We start from the raw sequence: 25,450 nt of genomic DNA on the forward strand, positions 1-25,450 counted from the left end.
GAGGTTACTGGAGGAACTTCTTAATGTTCTTGCAGGAACTGTCCATTTTGAAAAGATGTCTGAGCTTCTCCAGAAATTAAATGGTGCTTTATGTTTTTGTAACATGGAATGTAGTAAGACAGAAACTTAAACTCAAAATGATCAGTACCCCTTCTGCTTGAGTTCTTCAAAACCGATTCCACTTTCTGATTCACTGCCCTTGGTCTTGTTTCATCAGATTCTTGATGTTCCACTTCTGGCCAGTACATGAGCGCAGGATCAGAGCGTAGCCGAAGTAGACATTAGCCGGCACTATCTCGAGGGCAGCGTCCTGTAGCTCGGCTGATGATTGATTCATTCTTTAGGGAACAAACGTGAAAGAATGGTTTTAGTGACTAAAGGCAAATTTTTTCCAAAGTGCTCTATATAAAACGTGACCCTTTTACCTGTGCAAAGTGCCAAGTTTTCTGGCGTATGCTTGAGACCTTTCTCGCAGTTCAGGAGCTGTGGATAGCTGCTGATTTTATCGTCCACCACACACCGAGTATCTTCGCCAGTGCTTCCCAGAGGACCCAGAAAAAGATAACCCTCCTTAGTGTAGCGACCCAGCTTCAAAATAAACCACAGTGGGATAATGTGAATTTATTTCCTTCAGTGATTTGGTAACTGGGTCACAGAGTCATTCAGGGGCATTTTGGCACCCTGCTCTGATGATGTTTACCAGATCCATAATGACAGTTAATGTATTTTAATTATTAGCTGTGTTAAGCTCCAGTGACATGAACTGGTCAAGATTCAATCTGAAACTTCTGATTTCCAGGTTGAATTTAAAGAGGTAGATCAACTCCCAAAAATTATTTACTCACTATTTACTAACTTTTATTAACTATTTTACTAACTAGTTTATTTATAAACTTTATTTTATTTGTTAGGTCCAGAGAAGTTAGTTGAAATGTGCACTTTTTAGTTTGATGTTTGACGTAATCTAAACTGAAACACAAAAAGTGGGTGATTTTTTACCCAAAAGCTTTTGTTTTTATCCCAGCTTTGCCAGTTAAGGTCGAAAATAGAATAAGTATGTCCTAAACCATAGTATGTTAAAAAGAGTATACCAAATGTTCCTGGATGGTTTACTATTTCCGGGAAAATTTTGAAGTGTAGAAGCGTCCATATTCTAACTGCTAACATTGGCCACAATACATTGCACGTTGGACGTGAATTTGATTAGAACTACAAACATGGAAAAAAGTTTAAACAAACTACAAACATGGCGGACACGCGAGACCAACGGTCAAGTAGAGAGGCTTTGGTAAAGTAGTTTGAATGAATGTTAATTTAAATCTAGCCACTAGTTATCAGTGTTATATTCATCGGCAACAACGAGAACTTATATCAAGATATGCTTGGACATTCACTTCTTAATTACCCAAAGAGCTGAGGAGATTTCTCTGCATGAAAGACTCGAGTGGCAGATTAACCGGCTGCTGCTTCTCCAATACGGTAGGTAATTAAAGACAAAAGTAACTAAGCAACATAACAGTCTGTTAACGAGGAATTAGTATGTCCCAAAGCTTGCATACTCTTCTGTTACACACTCAAAAGTATATACTTTTCCTTTACAAAAAAAGTACATGCTTTTAGGGCGTAGTACAAGTATGTGAATTGTGACGGTCTACCTTGTTGTCGTATAAATGTAGCCCAAAACTGTGAATAGAGCTGTTGTTGATTCTTGTCGTGTCATTGCTTACTTGCAGCTGATGAACAGAATGCGGAGAACTGTGTCATGGAGAAACTCCCTCTAGACGTAACCTATTTGCTGTGCGCAGACTAGAGTGTAGGTTTAGTGGAGGTCAGGTCTGTGGAGATCAGTGTATCTGTGAGGCTTTACCTGAGGGCCCCAGCCATGGCACGGGTGCAGAGTTGCTGTGTGGTTTTCTTTATGCCCTGGTCCACACACAGATGGGTCACATTGGTATTGCGAATCTAGAACACATTGAAAGGGTTAACCAACTGATGGCTTGACCCGCTTTTTGTTTGTTAAAAAGTTCTCACTTTGAAATCTGTTTTGATGAGCCATTTTTAACATGAGACCTAAATAACGATGCTGTGCCTCCTCTTTAAAGTCAAAATTTGCACAACCAAAAATTAAATAGTGCAAAAATCTAATGATTTTCTGGTCACACTTTATTTTGATGGTTCTTTTGTTGAATTTAAGTTACATTGCATCTACATGCCAACTAATTCTCATTAGATTATAAGTAGACTGTTAGGTTGGGGTTAGGGTTAGGGTTAGTGTAAGTTGACATGTACATGCAAAGTTTCTTATAGTCAGTCAAATGTCTGTTGAAGGAGCAGTATCAACAGATTTTAAGCAGACAGTCTACTAATACTCAAATGGACCATCAAAATAAAGTGTTAACCAACTTTCTTTTTGGTTGGAAATACATGAGTAGACAATTTGAAGAATGTTTACAGTGTTCTTTTGTATTCAGACATTAAAGGTGTTATTTGTATGAATTTACATGGACTTTTTAAAAAGAAAATGCTTAAAAATGAGTCCTTTCTAGAATTCCTATGATTTCTATGAAAGTCTGTGGACTAATTTTTATGTGAAGGGCTAAAGATACTTTTGCTAATAAAATCAACAGAATGTAATGTGTACACAAGCTCGTGGAAGCCTCTAGAACATATTAAAGGGCACATAGGTTACCCATTTTTTCATATTTAATATAAGTCTTTTGTGTCGCCAGAATGTGTCTGTAAAGTCTGTAAAGGACTGGGTGTGTTTATTTCACCCCAGTATGACAGTTTATACATTATACTTACACACATTTCTGTCCAAAAAGCTTGTAAAGTAGATTTTTCACCATAGGTGCCCTTTAAAGAAGTATTTATAATGTTCAAGAAAATTCTTGCAAAGAAAAATATTGATGTAACAATAGTCTCAAATAGCCAGATCTAAATACTTTATGATAAATGTAACATTTTATCTATGTCTCTCTCTATATGATGTGTGTAAATTGGCAGGTTTGTGCAAACATTCATATCACTGTCATCAGGTGCATCTGATTGTTATTTATGGCTCCTTTTTACTTCTAATCAGAGAATGTATTTAGAGAAATATTCAGACTTAAGTATCATTGAATCATGTTTAACATCTTGACAGTTATGTATAAACAACACCACGAATGAAAAGATGCTGGCTGCAGTTCACTTAATGGCCACCGGTGTCACTACAAGACTTTAAAAAAAATTGTTCACTCAAAAACTAAAAATTCTGTCATCGATTTCTCAACATTGACATGTATAACGCCTGTTTGAGTTTTTTTTTTCTCTGTTGAACACAAAAGAGGATATTTTGGAAAATGCTGGAAACTGGTAACCATCTACTTCCATAGTATTTCTTTTTCCTACTATGGAACTCAATGGTTACAGGTTTTTTAAATTTTAAAAATATCTTCTTTTGTGTTAAACAGAAAAAATAAACCCATAAAGGTTTGGAACCAATTGAGGGTTAGTAAATTTTCATTGTGGGGTGAACTATTCCTTTAAATAGTTAGAATCTTTAAAAAGAGTGCTGTCAAGCTAAAAAAAAATTACAAAAAAAAAAACAAAAAACATGATTCATAGGGGTTTGAGGAGACACTTACTCCACAAGATCAGATTAGACGCAAGATTGGATTCACAAGAATGAGACGAGACGAGAATTTTACAAAATTTTAAGGAGTCGTTAATCATGAAATATATGAATGGAAAATAGTTTTTTATTAAACAAAAAACAAAAACATAACAAAATGCAAAATTATTTAGGTGCTTTTTAAAAAAATGTAATAAGTGGTATTTTCTTTCTATTTTAATGAATTCTATGCTGTAAAGGATGTGCAAACACTGCTAAATATTTAGCTATAAACTCTATTGGCTTCTCCCCTGTACAGTTTCACATGAGAAATCAAACTCTTTTTCACAAATTGAACAATATAAAATCATGTAATTTCATTTTAAAATTTCATTTTTTATTTCTTTTAGCAGTTCCACTTTCATTCTGCAAGATTTCATTGATTCCGCCATGACAACCTCTGGGCTACTGGATGTGAATATGAAGTAGGACTGATAGGAGAGAGTTGTTTTAATGTAATTTGATACCGCACGTTGAATAAAAAAAACATTCAGCTTTTCCCGCACAATATAAACATGTGTTCAGTGATGTGCTCACACTCCAAGAGTTCAGTGTGCATGTGCGCAATTTATACTCGATGATATTTAAATTCAAGAAATAGGAATACTTGACATGTCTAAATTCCATTTGTGTTTACGACGATTATGACTTTAAGCATATCTGAAGTGCTATTCCATCGCATGGTTATAAAACATAATGTTTGTGGCTGCAGTTGTAGCTTCCGTTGGATGTAGCAGCCACTAAATAAAAAAAAAGGTTACGTCACACACATCAAGTGATACGTGCAACTCCGAGGCCGGCCTGGATTGCCAGGTGTGTTTAAAGCCCTTGATTTGCTGTTCAAATCTAATCCTGCCTCCAATATTTAATGCTAATTTCATCCTCACGCTCCATAATAACATCACAACCCTACGAGACAACTTTTCACCTCAACGAGAAATCTCTCGTGATTTAATCTCGCGAGAACTCGTCATACGAGATCTTGTCACACCCCTAATGATTTATGAACAGTTTCACACAATTGGTTCACACGGCTTGAGTACTATATTCCAATATTATTGATGGCAAACATTAGCGATAGTTCTCAAGAATGTTCTGAAATTAAAGTCAGTTTTGAAGTCAGTGACTCTAAACACCATAACTGTAGGTTTTAGTTTTATGACAGTTACTAAAATTAAATGATTGCACATTGTGCTTCATACAAAATTTCTTCAAAGTTAGTTTTGTTCTAAGTAGGACAGTCATACTGGTTTTGGTAGGACACGAGGGTGTACAAATGATTTTTGAATGAACTAACCATCTAACAATATCTAAGCAATTATGAGCTTCCAAAACAGCCCCATCAACAAGTGCCAGCTGTGCTATTTAGAGACGCAGTGTTAAGCCCAAAGTATACTTTGGTCATCTGCATTCAATGATGGTCCACACATTGTCCTCGTGATGCAGCTTTTGTTATTAAGAGTGTCCCACACACACAGATCCACATGCAGTCTAATTTTGCAGTCTGCATGATGGTGGTGTGTGAATAGCTCAGGCTCGAGGTGAATGTCAAAACATCAAAAGATCCACCAGGTGGTACTACACATTTTAAACTATACCCTGGGGTTGAGTATAGACTGAAAACTGTGTGGACATGGCTGTGTGTGAGACCAAAAGAAGTAAACACAGGCCTTTAGAGTGCAGTCATATTAGCAAAATTGTGCAGGCAAAAATGTCCAGTGGTCTACTGTCAGTGTTTTGACATCTGTGAACCACAACTCAAACAGAAATCCCTTCAAAACAAATAACATTTAACTCAGAACAATGATAAACTTTAGTCTTTAATATGGCACTTACTTCTCCATAAAAGACAGTGTTGTTGTATCTTCTCATTTCTGGATAGATATTGTCGAGGGTACCAGTCAAAGTTTTTGCACTGGAGTCTTTTCCTGAGCGCAAGTCTCTCCGATACATCTCCATAGTCAATGCCATGGTTCTACAGGGGAAATAAAGGTAAATAGTATTAAAATCTTTATTATTTCGACATGGGAAAAATGTTAAAGCTGTCACATTCACTGATACACTATATTAGTTTAACTTTTTATTGATGCATGTTAGTCAGAGAGTTACAGTATCAAATATAAAGAATCAGTAAGACATCAGTTGTTCCAATCTGTTAGCAAAATTACAAAATTTGCTGGCAGCTAGCTCTCTGCAACTCTCACATGATCGCCCACTGAAGCTAAGCAGAGCTGCGCCCAGTCAGGACCTGGATGGGAGACCAGATAGGAAACAAAGAGTAGGGGTTTAACCCTGGCATCCTGGCCAAATTTGCCCACTGGCCTATGTTCATCATGCCCTCCTTACCATCCCCATATCATATCAGGTAGATGGTACACACCAGTGGTAGATGAGGAGATTCACCCCAAAAAGATATGTAAAAGCGCTATATAAATGTAAGGAATTATTATTATTAATTAAGTCACATTTTCTTCCTCTCTGATCAAACAGTACAATTATGTATTCTTACATCAAACACAATATTTAGGGCAAACACAAATATATATAAATACAGTAATAATTATATATATATATATATATATATATATATATATATATATATATATATATATATATATATATATATATATATATATATATATATATACAGTTGAAGTCAAAATTATTAGCCCCCCTGAATTAATAGCCCCCGTTTATTTTTTTTCCCAATTTCTGTTTAACGAAGAAAATATTTTTTCAACACATTTCTACACATAATAGTTTTAATAACTCATTTCTAATAACTGATTTATTTTATCTTTGCCATGATAACAGTAAATAATATTTGACTAGATATTTTTCAAGACACTTCAATACAGCTTAAAGTGACATTTAAAGGCTTAACTAGGTTAATTAGGTTAACTAGGCAGGTTAGGGTAATTAGGCAAGTTATTGTATAACGATGGTTTGTTCTGTAGACTATTGAAAAAATATATAGCTTAAAGGGGCTAATAAATTTGACATTAAAATTGCTTTTAAAAATTAAAAACTGCTTTTATTCTAGCCAAATTAAAACAAATCAGACTTTCTCCAGAAGAAAAAATATTATCAGACATACTGTGAAAATTTCCTTGCTCTGCTTAACATCATTTAAGAAATATAAAATAATTTAAATAGAAAAATTATTAATGAAATGAAAAAAATTATTTAAATGGGGGGCTAATAAATCAGACTTCAATTGTGTGTGTATTTATATATATATATATATATATATATATATATATATATATATATATATATATATATATATATATATATATATATATATATATAAAATAACATAAATATTAGGCGATAACAAAATACAGAATAATATATAATGATACAATGTATTAAATTGTTCAGTGATATCTACATGTATATAGAAAATATATTTTAAAATGTATTTTATCTAGGAGTGGGCATCTTTATGCCACCAGAGTAACGTATTTGCTCCTGAGATTGTGTTGTGAAATAAATACAGGCTAAATTATAACTATACATCGTAAATAGAAGCTGACGGAGATGCAACGCAGGCTCATTCTGAAAACATACCCCTATATACATTTGTGGAGAGCGCCAAATACGCCCCAGGAGTTAAGTTTTTGTTTTCGCTGTGTATGCTTGTTCAGATCCCAAAATCTCACATTAATCCACCAGAGGCCGCTGTCAACTGACTGACTGACCGATCGACTGACCCACCTTCCTCTATCCCTAAACCTAACCAATAGTGTTTTCAAAAGCACCGATTGATCTGCCCACCCACTACCCTAAACTCAACTGACAGTTTTAAAAAGCAATCCATAAAAAGAAAATCCCTTGCCTGATTTTTACCATGCTTTCAGATTTTAACACATTCTCACCCTGTTACTGACTTGTTTATTTTAATTTTTGGCTTCTATTTTTGTCTTACCTGCTGTCTGGAACAGTTCTTCGTCAGACTCAAACCCCAACCTTGTGGTCGTGCGTCTTAATCTGCCGACGTACATGGCAAGCTACTGGACAAACTGGTAACAGCAGGAAAGCCGTCCAAATGAAGGTAAGCAGTCAGCTGATAAGCACGAAAAGGAATGGCATCATACCATCCCGTAGCGTATGTTTTAAAGAAGAAATGCAGCCATACATAGCTCTGGCTACATAATTTGTGATCTCCAGAAATGTGTATATGTATATGTTTTCAGAATGAGCCTGTGTTGCAGAGATGCATTTAAAGTTGTATTTTGTGGGTTTAATGTATATAAAAACACAGGCAGGTATTAATATCAACCTCGACATAAACAGACGAGTTTTAATCGCATATTTTCACTCCATAAAAATCACTAAGAGCTGAGTGATATGTCCGGTTTTCAAAATAAAAGTCCCACATACGTAGTAAGCATAATAGATTAGATCAAAAATAATGGGGAAATTATCATCAATGTAATTTCATGAAAAGTTGTGGCCAATCAAACGCAGTCTATGGCGTGCATATTAATGATCCTGTATTTTGTTCTGATCTGCCTGTTTTACATCAGGATTTTACAGTTACAGAATTTGCAAGAGAACAAGAAAACAATCGCGTTTCGAGACATACGGTATGTCATTTCCATGTACTGAACTCTTATTATCAAGCTATGCCTAGATATATCCAGTTTCATTCTATGCCACCTTTTATTGCTTACCTTCATCGGAAGGTTCCATGCCAAATAGACATTAGATTTGTATTGGTCCATCCAGACTTCAGCAACTCGAAGAGCATTCCGTCTTGTGTGAAAGGCAATGTTACTGTGGTAGGGCTTCTTTGTTCGAGCAATATGGGCCACTCTGGAACAGGGCAGAACTTCCATGCTGCCCCCACACAACCAAACCTGGATTTCAAAACATATGCCAGTAAAAAAAATTCAGTTCTGGCAAAATTTTAAAAGTAAAAAGTCAAAAATTCCTATCAAATAGAGGTTGTATGGAGTGAGCGTAGGTGAGGTTTAGTTGCGAATGCTCTACTTTAGCAGTGGGATGTGGGTGGCATACTAACCCTGATTCCCAGCTCTATATTTTCGCCTCCATACACATCCATCCCTGCGTCCAGTAGGCCCAAATCCCCAAAGTATTCCCGGTTTACCACAAAAGAACAGCCTATCATTGCAGGCGTCCTAAAAAATACAAATTTTTACAATTAGTTTTTTCAATGCTGCTTGATATATTATTGAATAACTCATGAACAAATAATGAATGTCATTGCTGACTGTATAACTAAATAAAAATATTAAATATTGACAACAGTTAAAATATATAATATCCTATATTATTTTGTAACCCAGCAGTGCTACTGCACGCAACTTGGTATGAGCAGGGATCGAACCGGCGATTCTTTACATGGGAGTCGGTTGCTCTAATAAGGAAGCTAAAGACCATGGCATCTAGCGGTTGTCGCTAGAGCACCTTTAGAGGTCAAAGGAGTGAGATTTACCTGCATAGCACTTAGCTAGCTGGCTGCTGTTACACTAACCCTCTAAACCTCACTCCCATGCCAGACGAGGCCCCATGTTTAACCCACTGGTGCTACTGCACCTTTCTTTGTATCGGTGTCTGTCGCTTTACAGGTCAGAAGAGTGAGGTTTACCTGTATAGCACTTCACTAGCTAGCATCTGTTACATTTTAATGCTGTATTTATATGTTTACTGTTTGACGAAGAAATTATTTATATTTTATTTTTGATATTTACTTTTTATTTATCGATTTTAGTTGATATGGAACCAATTTAGATGCCACATTCATTCTTAATAGTAAGATCATTTTTTAAGGTTTGTGTTTGAGAGAAAATTGTTAGCAAATGTACTTTTAGGATCACTTAACCTGTAACATATTAATTTGAAAGTATTATTTCTGCTTTTAACCATGGGATATGAAACTGTGGTGCTGAAACCAGAGATACACAATGAGAAACAATATTGTTGTAGAATATTGGCAAGCCAAAACCAATCACAATCTGAACAATGCTAACCTCATTAAATATTAACATGCTTTAAACCGCTGCAACTTTCAGCATGCTCTGTTTACTTTCAGCCTTTCAGTGAAACACTCTGGTGTACTTTTAGCTATTATTTTATGGTTTAATATTTTCTATATAATTTAGAATGACCAGGGCAGATACAGTCGCCAGCCACTTTATTAGGTACACCCATTCAACTGCCTGTTAGCGCAAATATCTAATCAGCCAATCACATTTAAACTCAATTCATATAAGCAGCTCAATGCACTTAGTAAGTAAACATGGTTATGGCAATCTTCTGAACTTTATAATCAGAAACAAAAGTAATTTGTAAGTGCCATTTAACATGTCACAGTTGTTCGATTCAGACAAGTTGGTCTGAGTGTTTCAGAAACTGCTGATCTACTAGGATTTTAACAGAGAATGGCTCAAAGAGAGATTATCCAGTGAGCAGCAGTCCCGTGGGTGAAAAAGCCTAGTCGATCAGAGGTGATTCAGCAGATAGAAAGACAGCATTTACTCAAACTACCATCTGAGGTCTGTAGAAGAACATCTCTGAATAAACAACACATCAAACCTTGAAGCAGATGATCACATCAGTGGCAGTTCTGTGAAATAAGAACTGCCAATTGAGTCTACATATTCAATTCATTATCAAAAATTCTAAATTGCACGTGTTGTTGTATAGACAATAATGTCCCTGTCCATAGCTATGTTTCCATCCACCTAATTGTATGGCCATTTTGGAATGTTGCATAAAAAATGCTTAACGGAAACACTAAGATGCTCAGAAACTTTGAAAAATGTGCATAAAAAAAACTGCACATTTGCACTTCACATTTTGTGCACAACTGAGTAGGTTAAGCTTTGTATTTGATATGAAAAAATTTGCATAAATTATGATGGAAACACATTTACTGAATAAATTCATGCATGCGCATCAAAAAAAGAGATGTGATTCTGTTTTAAAGAGCCCATATTATACATGAAATAGGGTCATATTTAGGTTGTAAGGGTCTCCAACAACAGTCTAATATGCATGCAAGGTCATAAAACACTTTTATGGTCTTATAATCTGCATTTATTTTTACCTAATTATCCCAGCGACTCCCATATGAATCGTTCAGCGATTCATTTGTTCCCAACCCCCTCCTCAGCGTGAAGCTAATCTGCGCTGATTGGACCGATGACAGCCTGCTGCGATTGGTCGACAGTGACAGGCTTCAGCACGAGACAGAGTGAAATGCCCAGCTGGTAATCAACTATATAAAAGTAGTCACAGTGCACACGCGCTTCATAGTGTAAGGCTTTTTTCACACACACACACAACCCTCCTCAGAAGAACTGGGGAGATCGACGCGAGTCTCCTAGCCTCTCCCTCTCCCTCTCTCTCTCTCACACACACACACAACGCTCCTCAGAAGAACTAGGGAAAGCGACGCGAGTCTCTCTCTCTCTCTCTCTCTCTCTCTCTCTATCTCTCTCTCTCTCTCTTACTCACACACACACACACACACACACACACACACACACACACACACACACACACACACACACACACACACACACACACAACGCTCCTCAGAAGAACTAGGGAAAGCGACGCGAGTCTCTCTCTCTCTCTCTCTCTCTCTCTCTCACACACACACACACACACACACAACGCTCCTCAGAAGAACTAGGGAAAGTGACACGAGTCTCCTGTCTCCTAGCTTACGATCGCCATAGCAACGACAAACGGCAGTGGAACGCGAGCTCACAAAAGCCTTTAACGTTAAATCCGTAAACAAAGCGGCACGCGTCGCGTTTTTAACGTGGCTTACATGTGATAAGAGAATATAAAGAGTAACCGCGTGTACTGTACCAGGTTAACAACTCATCTTTGGGTAGAGACTGTCAATATTATCCATCTGAGCACAGCGTGACTTCATTCGACCGGCGGCGTCTGTGTGTGTGTGTCTAGTGTTTTTTCTGTGTTAGTGGGCGGGGCCGCACGTTTCAAATCTCCCTGGTTTGCGCGCGTAACTACTGGCGAGGCTTGTGTTTCGTGGCTGCATCATCGCGAAACACCTAATGACTCGTTATCAAGACGACTCGTTTGAAGCACTATGAGTCGACTCTTTTATAGATGAATCAATAGTTTTAAACACTGTACACTTACAGATTTAAGCCTTAGCTGGATATTTCACTTCACTTAGAGCTGTGTTACACACTACATGGAAGGGCATTTTCAAAAACCCATAATATGAGCTCTTTAATAGATCATGTGTTAAAACATCTGAAATGTTGTTTTGGTCATTCTAAAATCCCTTAGCCAAAGTCTGTCATTAAAGTGGTTTGCGATTATTTTATTATTACCTCCCAGAACTGTCTTGAGTGTCTGCGCTCCCAAAGAGCCACCTTCCATTCATTGCACTTTGTCTTCATATGAGATACAAAACAGGCCTCAGTGAGACGTCAAGACGTGACAATTTTGTTCTCTTTGACTCATCAGATGAAAAAGATGCTTTATTTGCAAATGATTTATGCAATATACCAGCTTTGTACATAAGTTTAATTTGTATCTTTGGATGGAAACATAGGTACTGTATATTCTTTTGACCACAGTGAGTCTATCATGATATGGCTAGTTCCAACAGGATATCAAGACATGTCACAAAGCTCAAATCATGGATAATTTGGATAATTAAAATGGCTGCCACAGTTATTAGATACCAATTCAAAAAAGCACATTTAGGATGTGGTGAAACAGCAGATTTGCATGATGGATATGTATGATGCTATAATGTCAATTAGTCTAAAATATCTCTAATGAATGTTACCAGCACTTTGTTGAATCTGTCATTATTATTTAAGGCAGTTCTGAAGGCAAAAATGGATCCAATCCAATACTAGTAAGGTGTATCTAATAAAGTAGCTGGTGAATGTATATACTGTAGGGGAATTTTCCACAGCTGGTCCTCCAAGTTCTGTTATTCAAACAGTAAGTTTGCAGGCTCTTTGTTCACTGAGCTTGTCCAGTCAATTAACATTATAATTATGCAAATAAAAAAAAGACTCAATCCCAATTCTACCCCTTAGCCCTTTCCCTTACCCCTTGTTTTGTACATTCACATGGGGTGGTAAGGGTGTCCCAGTTCTCTTTAGCTTGAAGGAGTAGGGTTAACAGGACGGGTTACAGGACCACACTTGAAACCAAGGGGTACAAACATTTCCCAGAATACACCAGCTACAACAGCAGCATGGCTGCACACGGAAGTCAAGAGATGCACAAATTAGTATTTTTTATCATTACAAATTTTTACAACAACAAGCATATGTTTTAATACACTTATAATGGCGTTCGTGTTTTACGATCATGCTTTGTAAAAGAACGATAAAAAATCAGCTAAATTTTGCTATCTACAATTCATGATAATAACTCTTGTATAGCAGTTCCACAACATACTTTCACATGTCACTCGGTGACACTCGAATACCATGTCAGAAAAATCTAGTGGCTGGGAATGACCTTTTTACAGAGTCTGCTATAATTAGGGGTCCTAGCACATAGTGCTGAACCCTGTTGTTTTTGTTAATGTTGTGTTCATGTTTTTAGATAGTTGAAAATGGTCACAGTGTAAATGCGCAGTACAGTTACAATCTTATTGCCACATTATATCATTATGATAACATGATATTGTTGCCTTCAGTGATTTCCTGAAGACGAATAACAAAAAATAACGTAACTGAAATAACTGCAGTAGTCGCAATCGTCGATCTTATATGAAGTAAAGCTTGCGATGACACGATGACGTGTGCAGGTGTTGTAGTGCTTTACCATTTCTTAGGGGTAAAATTTAAAGCCCTTCCTCTTCACACTCTGTTTTAAGGGCCAAGTGGAAGGGGTAGGGGTAAAAAATAGAACTGGGATTGGGCCAAAAGCTAATGGTCACAAATGTACAATGTGAAACCTTGCCACCTGGTCACCCAAGACAAATTACTAAACCAAAGTAAGAATAATGTGCATTGCAAGCATTCAGAATGAATGATCTCCTCTAAAAAGTTCAGTAGGACCATACCTGATAGGTGCAGAAGTGTCCCCTTCGTCCCACCACTGTTTGGGTGGGCTGATATACATACACCAGAGCTCCCAGTTGTAGCCGTGGCCTGAGTTCTCATAGCGTTCCAGCTCAAACGTCTCATCTTTAATGTTATCTATGGAGGGCAGGATGATCCTCTTGTGGTTCTCCTTGATTCTAGACAGAACTGGTTCAGCCCTGACAAGGGGATGCAGAGGTTAGATCATTATAAGCAAAACTGTATTGCACACTTCTAATAACACTTCTTCAACTCTTCTGTGAAGCTAAATCTAATTCTGGCTTCAGAATGTGTTGGCTGGTTTCTCGCCTCACATCAGCCAATTAGATGGACCTACAGAGGGTACATGCATCAAGACCCTGTTTACACGAGCCATTAAAATCTGTTTCATCTGAACTGTACTAAATATAGATGTTAGTGTGCATGATTCATGATCTGATTAGAGAAACTACATTGGTTTTTAAGAAATATACAGCATAGGCTCATTGTGAAAACGCAGCCCTATATACATTTATGGAGAATGCAAATTATGTAGCTAGAAGTACGTATGGCTGCATTTCATCTTCAAAACGAATGCTACGGGGCAGTATGACACCATTCCTTTTTGTGCTTACAAGCTGACTGTTTACGCATGGCTTTCCCGCTGTTACCAGTTTGCCCAGTAGCTCACCATGTACGTTGGCGGACTTGAGACACAGAGAGGACCTTACCACGACAACGGGATTCGAGTCCGGTAAAGACAGATTTTAGACAGAAGGTAAGACAAAACAGAAGCCAAAAAATAAAGTAAACAAGTAAACAACAGGGTGAGAATGTGGTAAAATTTGAAAACGTGGTAAAAATCAGGCTGTCGTGATGGCTTTTCCTTTGTCTGAATTGCTTTTGAAAACTGTTGGTTTGGTTTAGGAAAGTAGGTGGGCGGGTCAAGCGGTGCTTTTGAAAACACTATTGGTTGGGTTTAGAGAAGGAGCAGGATGGGTCAGTCGATTGATCGGTCAGTCAGTCTCTGGTGGATTTACGCAAGAACAGCAGGCGTGAATGGCACTCACAAGAGAAATTTGAGATCTGAAAAAGCCTCTGGTTGATTCGCGAAACAAAAACTGCAAAAAAAAAAAAAAAACGTAGCTCCTGGGATGTATTTGGCACTCTCCAGAAATGTATTTAGCGGTACATTTTCAGATTGAGCCTGAGTCGGAAATATATGTACAACATACTTTTAAAAGGGTTTAACCACTATTAGATGGACATTAACCAGTTAAGCACCAGTTTTGCAAGGTTATGCGTTTGCCTGGTTGTTTCTGTAAACCAGCTTAAACCAGTTTAATCCAGTTTACACCAGCAAAACCAAGTGTTTTTCATCATTAATCATGTCATTATTTAAAATAAGAAAAAAATTTCTTTGAATAGCGATGCATTGATTGAGAGTTTACAAGTTTGTACAAGCAAATGGGCTGATTCTGATACAGAGTGCTGATTTTGTCATTTATTTTATTTTAAGCAAGAGACAAGAATGAAAATATTAGTTGAAGAACAAGCTGTTTATTTGGTTAGCGCTGTAAACAAAGCAGGGCTGTGCTTATGATTGGTCAATCAGTGCATCTCTAGTTTATAATTTTGGAATACTGCATGCACAAATGTAAAATTTGTTAGTATACTTGGAAGAAACCCCTTTCATTTTCTTAATTTGACTTCCGATGACATACTTGATGAAAACACTTGGAATGTTCCACTTGAAAGCCAATCACAAGAGATAAACTTGAAAAACATGTTACTACTAGTTGTAAACATCTACAATATCCGTCTCAGCTGAGCACTTTAGTTTAGATCACCCAAGATGGATGTTAGTACCAGTTATAAACAGTCCTAAAGAGTCGAGGTGAAAATGAGACCATCTATAAGACCAGCAGCATATTGTGGCAAGTGCTCAATTCTCACCATGTAGGCGTGAACTCAACATGGGCATCAAAGAAGCCGGTCACCTCCCCAGTGGCCACTTTCCAGCCCTCGATGCGAGCCCGTATAAGCCCCTCTCTCTTCTGATTGCGCACTATTTTGATAAGACCTGGGTAGCGCTTGTTGACGTACTCCTCCAGTGGGCCTTTCAGTTGCACTGTCATGCACACACACACACACACACACACACACACACATAAATGGTAAAGAGGGGGAAATCTTGTTTCATGGTGCTTGAGTGTTTGTTGCTGTGTTTAAAGCACACCAGAGGAAATGTGTCTCCTACGCCAAAACTCTTCCCGTGCCTTTGATCTGTGCAATGGGGATCCACATCAACCCCCTGGAAAGCACGTTCTTGGAAAGCGGTCCCTTTCCCCACGTTAAACACTGTCATCTGCATTCCGAGTGACAAACCGTGAATCACTGACATTATGAGGACAGAATTGGGTGTGCTGCTCGCCTGCCGCCTCATCTCAGCAAACGCAGGCTTTTCCCTTAGCGTTGATGGACGGCTGGCCCTCTGCCACCAGCTCGTGCCAACAATGCGATGGAAATTGAACTGTCTCTCTGGGAAGGCCTGAGCACACACTTTGATACAATAGACAAGCATGGCCATGTGCAGCGTGAGCAAAGGGTGCTTGACAAACAACTCCAGATTATCAGTGTTGACACTACCCGCCACATACAACACAATGGATTAGACTCAATCAGAATGCTTTACAACAAAAATTATTCGAAGAAACTGTTTCTATGTCAACTAATGGTTTCTAAGATGTTCTGGGCGATTTTGTTGTGCTATCTATGGATTTGGTTTAGTCCTTTTTGCAGATCCATTTGAACAGGGATCATTTTGACAGTGCTGTCATCTGTTTTTAGTACATTTGCTGCAATGTAAACATACCCGAACACCATGTCCTAGCTAGTTTTTATTAACGCTACAACGTAATAAAAGGTCATAAACTACTTATACACCATGTCTTCTTAACCATCCATGACAGCAACATCCAAAATTCAATTGCAGAAACTATTTATGCAATGCTGCGGTTGAATAAAGGCAAAAAATTATCACCTCAGAATAAATTTCTTGCCATACTGAAAGCATGAGTAGATAGTTTGAGCCGGATCTTGCCGGATCCTGTTCCGGGAAATGTCAGATATTCGTGTTTTGCGCTCCCGTATTTATTTTATTTGATCTGGTATTAACTTTTGCATGGTAAATACCTGCATGTGTGTGTGAGAGAGAGAGAAAGAATTTGAATGAGTCCGAATAAAAAACAGCGAGCAAAGCTGTGTGGATTTTGTGCACGGTAGTCACTTTTGACCATTCGGCTTTTTTACATTTAGAATCACTCCTATTGGTCGGTGACTATTGTTATTATTTGTATTTTCAAAATGCCAGAGGCAGTCAAGCATATATTATTTTTTAAACCATGAGTAAATCTGATATTGAGCCTGATCAAAAGAGATCTTGAGAAGATGAAACTGGGCGAATGGATCAGGAAAGTGGAAGACAGAAGCAAAGCGATCTCAAGTCAGCCAGAATACATGAAGGAAGAACTAACTGTGGGCTCTTCTTGGAGATTGGATTGAGTGAGTCATTTTCGCTTGGCACATAATTGTAAACACAATGTCAGGGATGTTAGTAAACTGGATAGAGATGTTTCATACGATTTATGTTTGTAGCTCCATATTTGTTTGTTTTTTTACCCATTGTTGACCCATAACGTTATATAATTAATATAAAAAATAATTAAAGACAGTTCAGAAATTTGATGCTCTTTTTTGCACTATCACTGCTTATTGACGTCATGTTCTGGAAAAACTAAAATTGTGTGGCGGACGTCGGTCACGGTAACTTTTTTTTTTTTGTTCAGGAAATTATCCATTTACAAGTTAAGCCCTGAGCACACATATACAGCAGTCAACGTTTGAAGTGGATCAAAACCTTTCATCAAAGTTGTCCTAAAACTATTAAGAAACACCCATTCTTGTCTTAAGACAACTTAAAACAAAACTTTTTTGATCGACTTCAAATGTTGACCACTGTAGTTTTAAAATGACTCAATCCAACATTTATCAGTCACTCAGCATGTACTTTCAATAATGTTAAAGAGGTTTAATGTGTATCAATTAGATTATAAACCTGGCCATTTTGTTGGGAGTGCAGTGCACTGTTCTGCGCTTTTGAATGTCTCATATTTAAATGTTTCTGCCGAGTTGTTAAAATCTGGATTTCTGCAGGTTTCACCAAGTTAAATTTAAGACTTTTCAAGACCATTTAATTGAAACTTTAGACTTATACAGGGCTAAATGCTAAATATATTTTTCGAATATCCCAGTTAGAAAAGATTTTCACTTGCCCTATCAAAAAACTATTAAAATGTAATACATTTAATAATACAATAATAATCTTTTTTTTTTCTTTTTTTTTTAAATTAATTTTCAACTACATCCGTTCACAAACCCTATAGCCCTTATCAAGAATATAACAAAACACAGCTGTCAAATACTTCAGTCTACAATAATAATAATTTAATAATAAAAAATATAGGTCAGGTCAGTATTCTCAGCAGTAAATAAACAGAGAACCTTTAAGCAAATGTTACTTTAAGGAAAGTGACTAAATTCTCTTTTTATATAAAAATGTTAATTTACTTGAGATGGATTGTTGGTGATTGTATGGGTGTTAATGGTCAGATTGGATATCATGAAAAAAGGAAAATTAAGACCTGTTAAAAAATATTTAAGACCTACAACACAACATTTCAGCAGATTTAAGACTTTCCTAGGCCTAAAACTTAGCTTTTGAGATTTAAGAGGTTTTAAGACCCAGCGGATACCCTGTAAAACACGGTGTAAGCCCTGAAAAATTATGTAAATATAAACTTCTCTTGTCAACTCTCACCGTCATCACTGTTGTCATCCACCAAGATGATCTCCTTTAGAAGATGTGCTGGTGTGTGGTTGACAGCTGAATGGACTGAACGCAGAATGACGGACAATGCCTCGTTCACAAAGATGAAAATTATGGAAATCTGTGGCAGGTCACGGGGAAAAAAGGCCTTTTTGCATCTATAAAAACACACACGTGGACACACAGAATATCACATTATCTATAAAACAAAACAAGCTTCTTGAGTCTCCTTTGCTACACAAGGAGGTGTGAAACCTTTCACTTCCTAACAGAATGAAAGCCAATTTGCTCGCTTGGCTTATTTGCACATTTTCACCATAACAATTACACAGCCTAGTGGGGCACAAATATGAAGCTTATTTATAGAACCTCGCTTGAACTCAGAAACAGTAAATGCCACTTTTCTCTCCTCAGCAAACTCGGTATATGGAAAATCTTAAGCACATTCTACTTAATGATGTTTTATTAACAAAGTTCATAAGGAGCATGTTCAGATAATTAACCTAACACAAGGCAGACTACATTTAGTAATCAGCCTAATTAATCAAGGGGTAAATACGTGTGCAAAAATGACTCAGCTCTGTCCCTTGGCAGCATCCCTCCACCAACCCCCTCACTTATATCACTCTTATCTCAACCAAGAGTTACTTCGGGTACAGTCAAAATACTGAGCTCAGTGCCCTCCCTTTGGACAGCCCATCAAATACCATAAAGCTGTGGTCACACTGGACTTTTCTCCCCATAGACTTCCATTAATTCGTGCATCAAGTTTCGCAGTTCATTGCATTGCAAAGTTCAAGCTTGGTGAACTCTGACCTGCGAAATCGCATCACTTGGCTGCGTGAGACCAATCGAAGATCAAAACATGACCTCTCTGGACAAATAAAAAATATGGAGCAATCACTCACTTCTTTTAATGTCTAATCATCTTGTTTAATCCTACCCATTTTCGCAGCGCCATAAAACAGAATTTCGCACTCACAAACTCTTGTGTGACCGCAGCATAACTTTCTGTCTAATTAGTGTAAATACGTGTGAACTCCTGAATCTACAGCTATAGGTTTTTCTTATCTTTGCCCTTCAGGTAAATCAATCATATTACATCAAGAGTAACTGTAAGGTACCTAAAGGTTAAAATAAAAAAGGTCAGTGGCACTAACTTGCTGGGACGGTAGTCTGGAATTGATCTATCCAGAGAGATTTTGTCACTCAGAAATGCATTGTAGCCATATTTCTCCCTCAGGAATTTGGCCTCCTTTTCTTCTGCTGGTGTAAGTGTGGCTGGTATACCTCCTCTACCCCGGCCTCCAAAACCTTCGATAAGTCCAAGAGACTTGGACAAACCTATTCAACATAAATGACTTACTTCATTAGATTATTTTAATGGGACAGTTCACCCAGAAATTAAAAATTATTTACTCATCATTTACTCATCCTTGTTTAATCATACTTGTTCCAAACCGGTTTGAGTTTATTTCTTCTTTCTAACATTTATCTTGCTTTGTGTTCAACAGAAGAAATAAATGATGAGTAAGTTTTATTTTTTGGGTGAACTATCTATTTGATTTTTGTGAAAAATACTATTATGAACACATTTTACAATATAACACAGTGCATCCGGAAACTATTCATAGCGCTTCACTTTTTCCACATTGTTTTATGTTACTGCCTTATTCCAAAATGAATTAAATTCATTTATTTCCTTAAAATTCTACACACAATACCCCATAATGACAATGTGAAAAAAAGAGTTTTTTTATTTGTTGCAAATTTATTAAAAACAAAAAACCTGAAAAATTACATGTACAGAAGTATTCACAGCCTTTGCTCAATACTTTGTTGATGCACCTTTGGCAGCAATTACAGCCTCAAGTCTTTTTGAATATGATGCCACAAGCTTGGAACACCTGTCTTTGGGAATTGTTCCTCTTTGCAGTACCTCTCAAGCTCTATCAGGTTGGATGGGAAGCGATGATGTACAGCCATTTTCAGATCTCTCCAGACATGTTCAATAGAATTTAGCTCTGGGCTCTGGCTGGGCCACTCAAGGACATTCACCGAGTTGTTGTGAAGCCACTCCATTGATATTTTGGTGGTGTGCTTTGGGTCATTGTCCTGCTGGAAGATAAACTGTCACCCCAGTCTGAGCTCAAGAGCACTCTGAAGCAGGTTTTCATTCAGGATGTCTCTGTACATTGCTGCATTCATCTTTCCCTCTATCCTGACTGTTCTTCCAGTTCCTGTTGCTGAAAAACATCCCCACAGCATGATGTTGCCACCACCATGCACCAATGTAGGGAGGGTATTAGCCTGGTGATGAGCGGTGCCTGGTTTTCTACAAATGTAACGCCTGGCATTCACTCCAAAGAGTTCAATTTTTAGTCTCATCGGACCAGAGAATTTTGTTTCTTATGGTCTGAGAGTCCTTCAGATGCCTACAGACAATTCCTTTGTCTTCATGCTTGGTTTGTGCTTTGACATGCACTGTCAACCCTGGGACCTTATAAAAACAGGTGTATCCCTTTTCGAATCATGTTCAATCAACTGAATTTACCATAGGTGAACTCCAATTAAGCTGCTGAAACATCTCAAGAATGATCAGTGGAAACAGAATGTACCTGAGCTCAATTTAGAGCTTCACGGCAAAGGCTGTGAATACTTCTATACATGTGATTTTTCAGGATTTTTAATTTTAATAAATTTGCAACACTTTCAAAAAAATATTATTTACATTGTCATTATGGAGTATTGTTGGTAGAATTGTGAGGAAATAAATGAATTTAATCCATTTTGGAATAAGGCTGTAACATAAAAAATGTGGAAAAAGTGAAGCGCTGTGAATACTTTCCAGTTGCACTGTATGTAGCTGTTTTGTGACTTACCATTGAGTTGTCTGTACACCACATCTTCCAGTGATCCCAGTCTCTTCAAGAGTACATCATGAGTGATGCTGGTCTCCTGAAAAGATCCATTCAGATTGGTCTGTCCTCTCGAATCGGCAGCCATCTGTTGTCCAACAGCTTTGGTGGTGCGTATATTGCACTTGCCCCAAAAAGTGATGAAGCCAGCCACCGTAAACACATTCAGCACCAGTAATATCTTCCATCTTCTCATCACAAAGGCCATGAACGATTTTGGTGTTCGGAATCCAGCGAAACGCATCTTGGAAGACATTTCATACACAAACTGAACTTGTGACAAGCAGGGATGTGATGTAAGCTCTCTGTTTTATTGACAGACACAGTAGTGCTGACAGGAAATCAACAGAAGACTGAAGGGAACACGAACAGGGATTGAATAGTTACTGCATTTGAATTTGAAGCTACTTTGTGGCCAAAATGTTTGATGGATCATTGAAATGTTGCCACTATTACCTGATCTGCCAGCATTAGTTGAGTCACTTCACTGCCATTCAAACATTCTCTCCCCTGGCCTCATGGGATAGTAAATTGATACTTCAGAAGGGACACTTCAGAATCTCACTGGGAGTAGAGGGTAATTTTGGGTGGTTTCTGCCTATTGTTGCTAGTCTTGGGGTATAGTGTTTTTCACATAGTATAAAGTTACCATTTTATATCAATTTGAATACAGAATAGGTCAACGACTACTCAACATTAAAGGACAGACCACACACCTTTTTTTTAGTACTAGACAGGCTAAAATTTCTAAAAATTAAATTAAAAATGTATGTTTAATAGTTTGTTTAAACAAAATGTAAATCTTAAGCAGCTTAAAATTAGCTTTAGAGCTGAGTATCAATTCAGTTGTTCTTGGTTGCAAACACATTTTAAATAGACTCAATTGTTGATTCAATTCTCAACCCAGCAAGCATTTTCTGATTTTATAAGATGTCTAATAAACATCTAAACATAGTCGCCTTGGCTAAAACAAGGCTATATTTGGGCTGTCAGTGGAAATCTGATAGAGGTCTAAAAATAGGCCAAAACTACACTAGTCATCAAATAAACAGAAATGAATGACTACACATATAAAGTCTGTCTAATATGTCTATTTGACAACTAGTCTAGTTTTGGGCTATTCTTTTACGTCTATTAGATTTTCACTAACAGCCCAAGTTTAGCCTTGTTTTGGCCAAGCTGTCTATGTTTAGATGTCTATTAGACATCTATTAAACACAAAATTGTTTGCTGGGAATTCTTGATTTAGAGCATATAATTAATACAAATACTACAAATGCTACTTAATATTTCTAAAAAGGAAGAAATTTTATCAGTTTACAAATTAAATGAAGAGCCACCTGTACCAAACTCTATTTAATTGTATACATAGGTTGCATACAGTGCATAGCCAGAGCATGAAATAACGGTTGGAATCATGGCTTTCGAGATTGAAATCAAATTGAATCAACCACACTTTCAAGATCAATTAATCAAAAATAGATTTTTTTCACCCCTGCAAATACCTTTTTGCTTTTATTATATCACATTTTACATTTAATTTAATTGTCCTATATAACATTATCTGTATTAGTACTTTCTGATCTGTCAATCGCACTATTCCGTTGTAAAATATTTGTAAATAAAGGATCATTGTCTAATAAATCTGACAGATATCATATACTACTATGCTACTTTCGTGTTTCTTGTATCGATCCGCCATCTCTCTCAAGTACAGGTCAGATGAAAGTCAATTAATGGATTTCATCTTTTGACTCGAATAGCTTAATGATTATGTTCAAATGACCTTGAAGAACTTCAATATGATTTTTATGGGGAACATAAAACTTTTGATGATTGTACTTATGAAAAGATATAAAAAATATTTAGCAGCCTCTTCTGTCTTTTTTCCTTAATCTGGTATATTAAAGTGATAGTTCACCCAAAAATTGTCTTGTGTAATAGAAGAAAGAAACTCATACAGGTTTGAAACAGTGGGAGGAGTAAATTACAACCAAGTTTTCATTTTCAGGTAAACTATTAATTGAAGACACTTTTTGAAAAAAAATCCAAATTTAACTTAAGCTATCAGTTTGACTTAAGCAATATTTTTGGCTGTTTATTTACAAAGTAACATTGTAATAAGTGAGTTAATATAGACTCTGACATGCACTGACAAAATATACCCCTTCAGGATGATAATGGCAACTGACTGAACATTAAATAGTTATACTATAATTTTGTACAAAGAAACCATTGACCATAGTATGGTACAAATCCATAGTATTTGCATTCCCTATTTGAAAGTCAATGGTTACAGGTTTCCAGATTTCTATAAAATATTTTCTTTTGTGTTCAGCAGAATAAATGAGCTCAAAAAGGATGAGGGTGATTAAATAGTGAGCGAATTTTAACAATCCTGTTTATAATTTCTAACCTTATCATCTATTATACCTGTCTAGATGCATTTGAAGAGTTCAGATGAAAAAACCTCTAAAAGCCATCTGATATTTTCTTCTAAAATGAGCATTTTTCTCTGACTCCTGTGTGTAGGCTCAGTAATTTTACTTTTATAGTGAAGAATAAGTTATTTACATTGCCTTTAAAGTGAAATAATTGAACAAAAACATAGGAGGCAGACAAAAATGGTCATTTTAGGAGAACATTTCAGATGGCATTTAGAGGTTTTTGCAACTGAACTCTTCATTTACTCCGGTTGTAAAGACCATACATTTTGTAACTAAAAGGTTGCTCAAGGTTGGCTCCTGGCGGATTTAGGAACCCAATTAACAGTCTTTTGAAATTCTACATTTGATGGATCTCCCCACATCCCCCAATAAGGACTGTTCTTGCAAGACTTTGGCTGAAATACTTCATTTCAGAAATGTACTATAAGCACTTACCATTTCGAATTGGTAAAACGCATCCTGCTCTTGAACATAGTGGAGTCCGCCTGTGTGCTTTCATCCGTATTCACATGTTCTTCTGTATACAACCCACATGGGAAATACATTAACATACTTCAAAGAGTCAGAGCAAACGCTCCTAAACTGCAGTCATTCATCATAAGACGTCTGTCAGTCAAATTCAGGAGGTCTTCAGTGACAAACACGGCTCCTTTCCTGGAAATAAATAATGTGAGGTGTTTCGAGAGGTCAGGCTTTACGTGCGTGTTTGCAGAAGTGTGTAAGATCCCTCTACTTTAGCTCTGAGTCTCCGCAGACGCAACATCATCATCACCATCATCATCATCTCCAGCCGGATTCGTCCACATCCAGCGCACCGTTCATTACAGACGCTATATTTCAGACCTGCTGTTATTTGACGGTCCTCCCGTCAGAGGATGATCCACGAGCAGTCTCGTTCCGTCCACACAGTTTTCTGCAGTTAATGTGCCCTGTTAAATGGTTTTGTCCTCATAATGCTGGATAGCGCCTCTGCTGAGCCTGCTGGAAAACGCGGAGTGGAGGAGCAGATGCGCGCGCGCGTGTGTGGGATTGAAGAGCTGCTCACGCGCGCGCCGCTTCATCACTCTTCACCCACATCATTTTACACAGCCAGAGAAGAAGAAGGTACAGAATTTCTGGGCTTAATATAATATGAGAGGAATGGTAAATGCAACGTTAATTAGTAAGATGCTTGAGGCACACTTGAGGGCAGATGCTCTAAATGGAGATCTCCTGGGAGAATCTCAGTGCACCTTTTTGAACTAGAGGAATTACTGGGCGTATTTACAGTACACACACGGCAATACGCTGATAATAACTCACGAAAAAATAACATTGTAGTTACGTATACTGATAGTCCTATACAGGATTTTGAGTAATGAGTAGCTAAATGACAATATAGGCCATAATTACAAAATAATGTAGAATGGCCATTACACCTAATACACCTAGTTTTTCAATCGGCCAGAGTCTTACCACACCTATAGAGATATATACCTATATACCTATACTGTTCA

General features: G+C 37.2%; 1 protein-coding gene across 1 annotated transcript; it reads right to left on the reverse strand.

Annotated features, from left to right (window-relative positions):
* Positions 1–152: 152 nt before the first annotated feature.
* Positions 153–24,908, reverse strand: LOC130242454 (polypeptide N-acetylgalactosaminyltransferase 17-like). Its single transcript, XM_056474569.1, is given in 16 exon segments — positions 153–301; positions 303–338; positions 426–467; positions 469–588; positions 1,868–1,920; positions 1,923–1,962; positions 5,492–5,548; positions 5,550–5,630; positions 8,335–8,520; positions 8,685–8,802; positions 13,704–13,901; positions 15,658–15,832; positions 18,581–18,747; positions 19,750–19,933; positions 21,472–21,751; positions 24,390–24,908. Coding segments are annotated over 16 exon segments (1,851 nt in total). The 5' UTR covers positions 24,393–24,908; the 3' UTR covers positions 153–190.
* Between the last annotated feature and the right edge of the window lie 542 nt (positions 24,909–25,450).

Source organism: Danio aesculapii, chromosome 15 (genome assembly GCF_903798145.1).
Source record: "Danio aesculapii chromosome 15, fDanAes4.1, whole genome shotgun sequence".
In the NCBI taxonomy this organism is placed as follows: domain Eukaryota; kingdom Metazoa; phylum Chordata; class Actinopteri; order Cypriniformes; family Danionidae; genus Danio; species Danio aesculapii.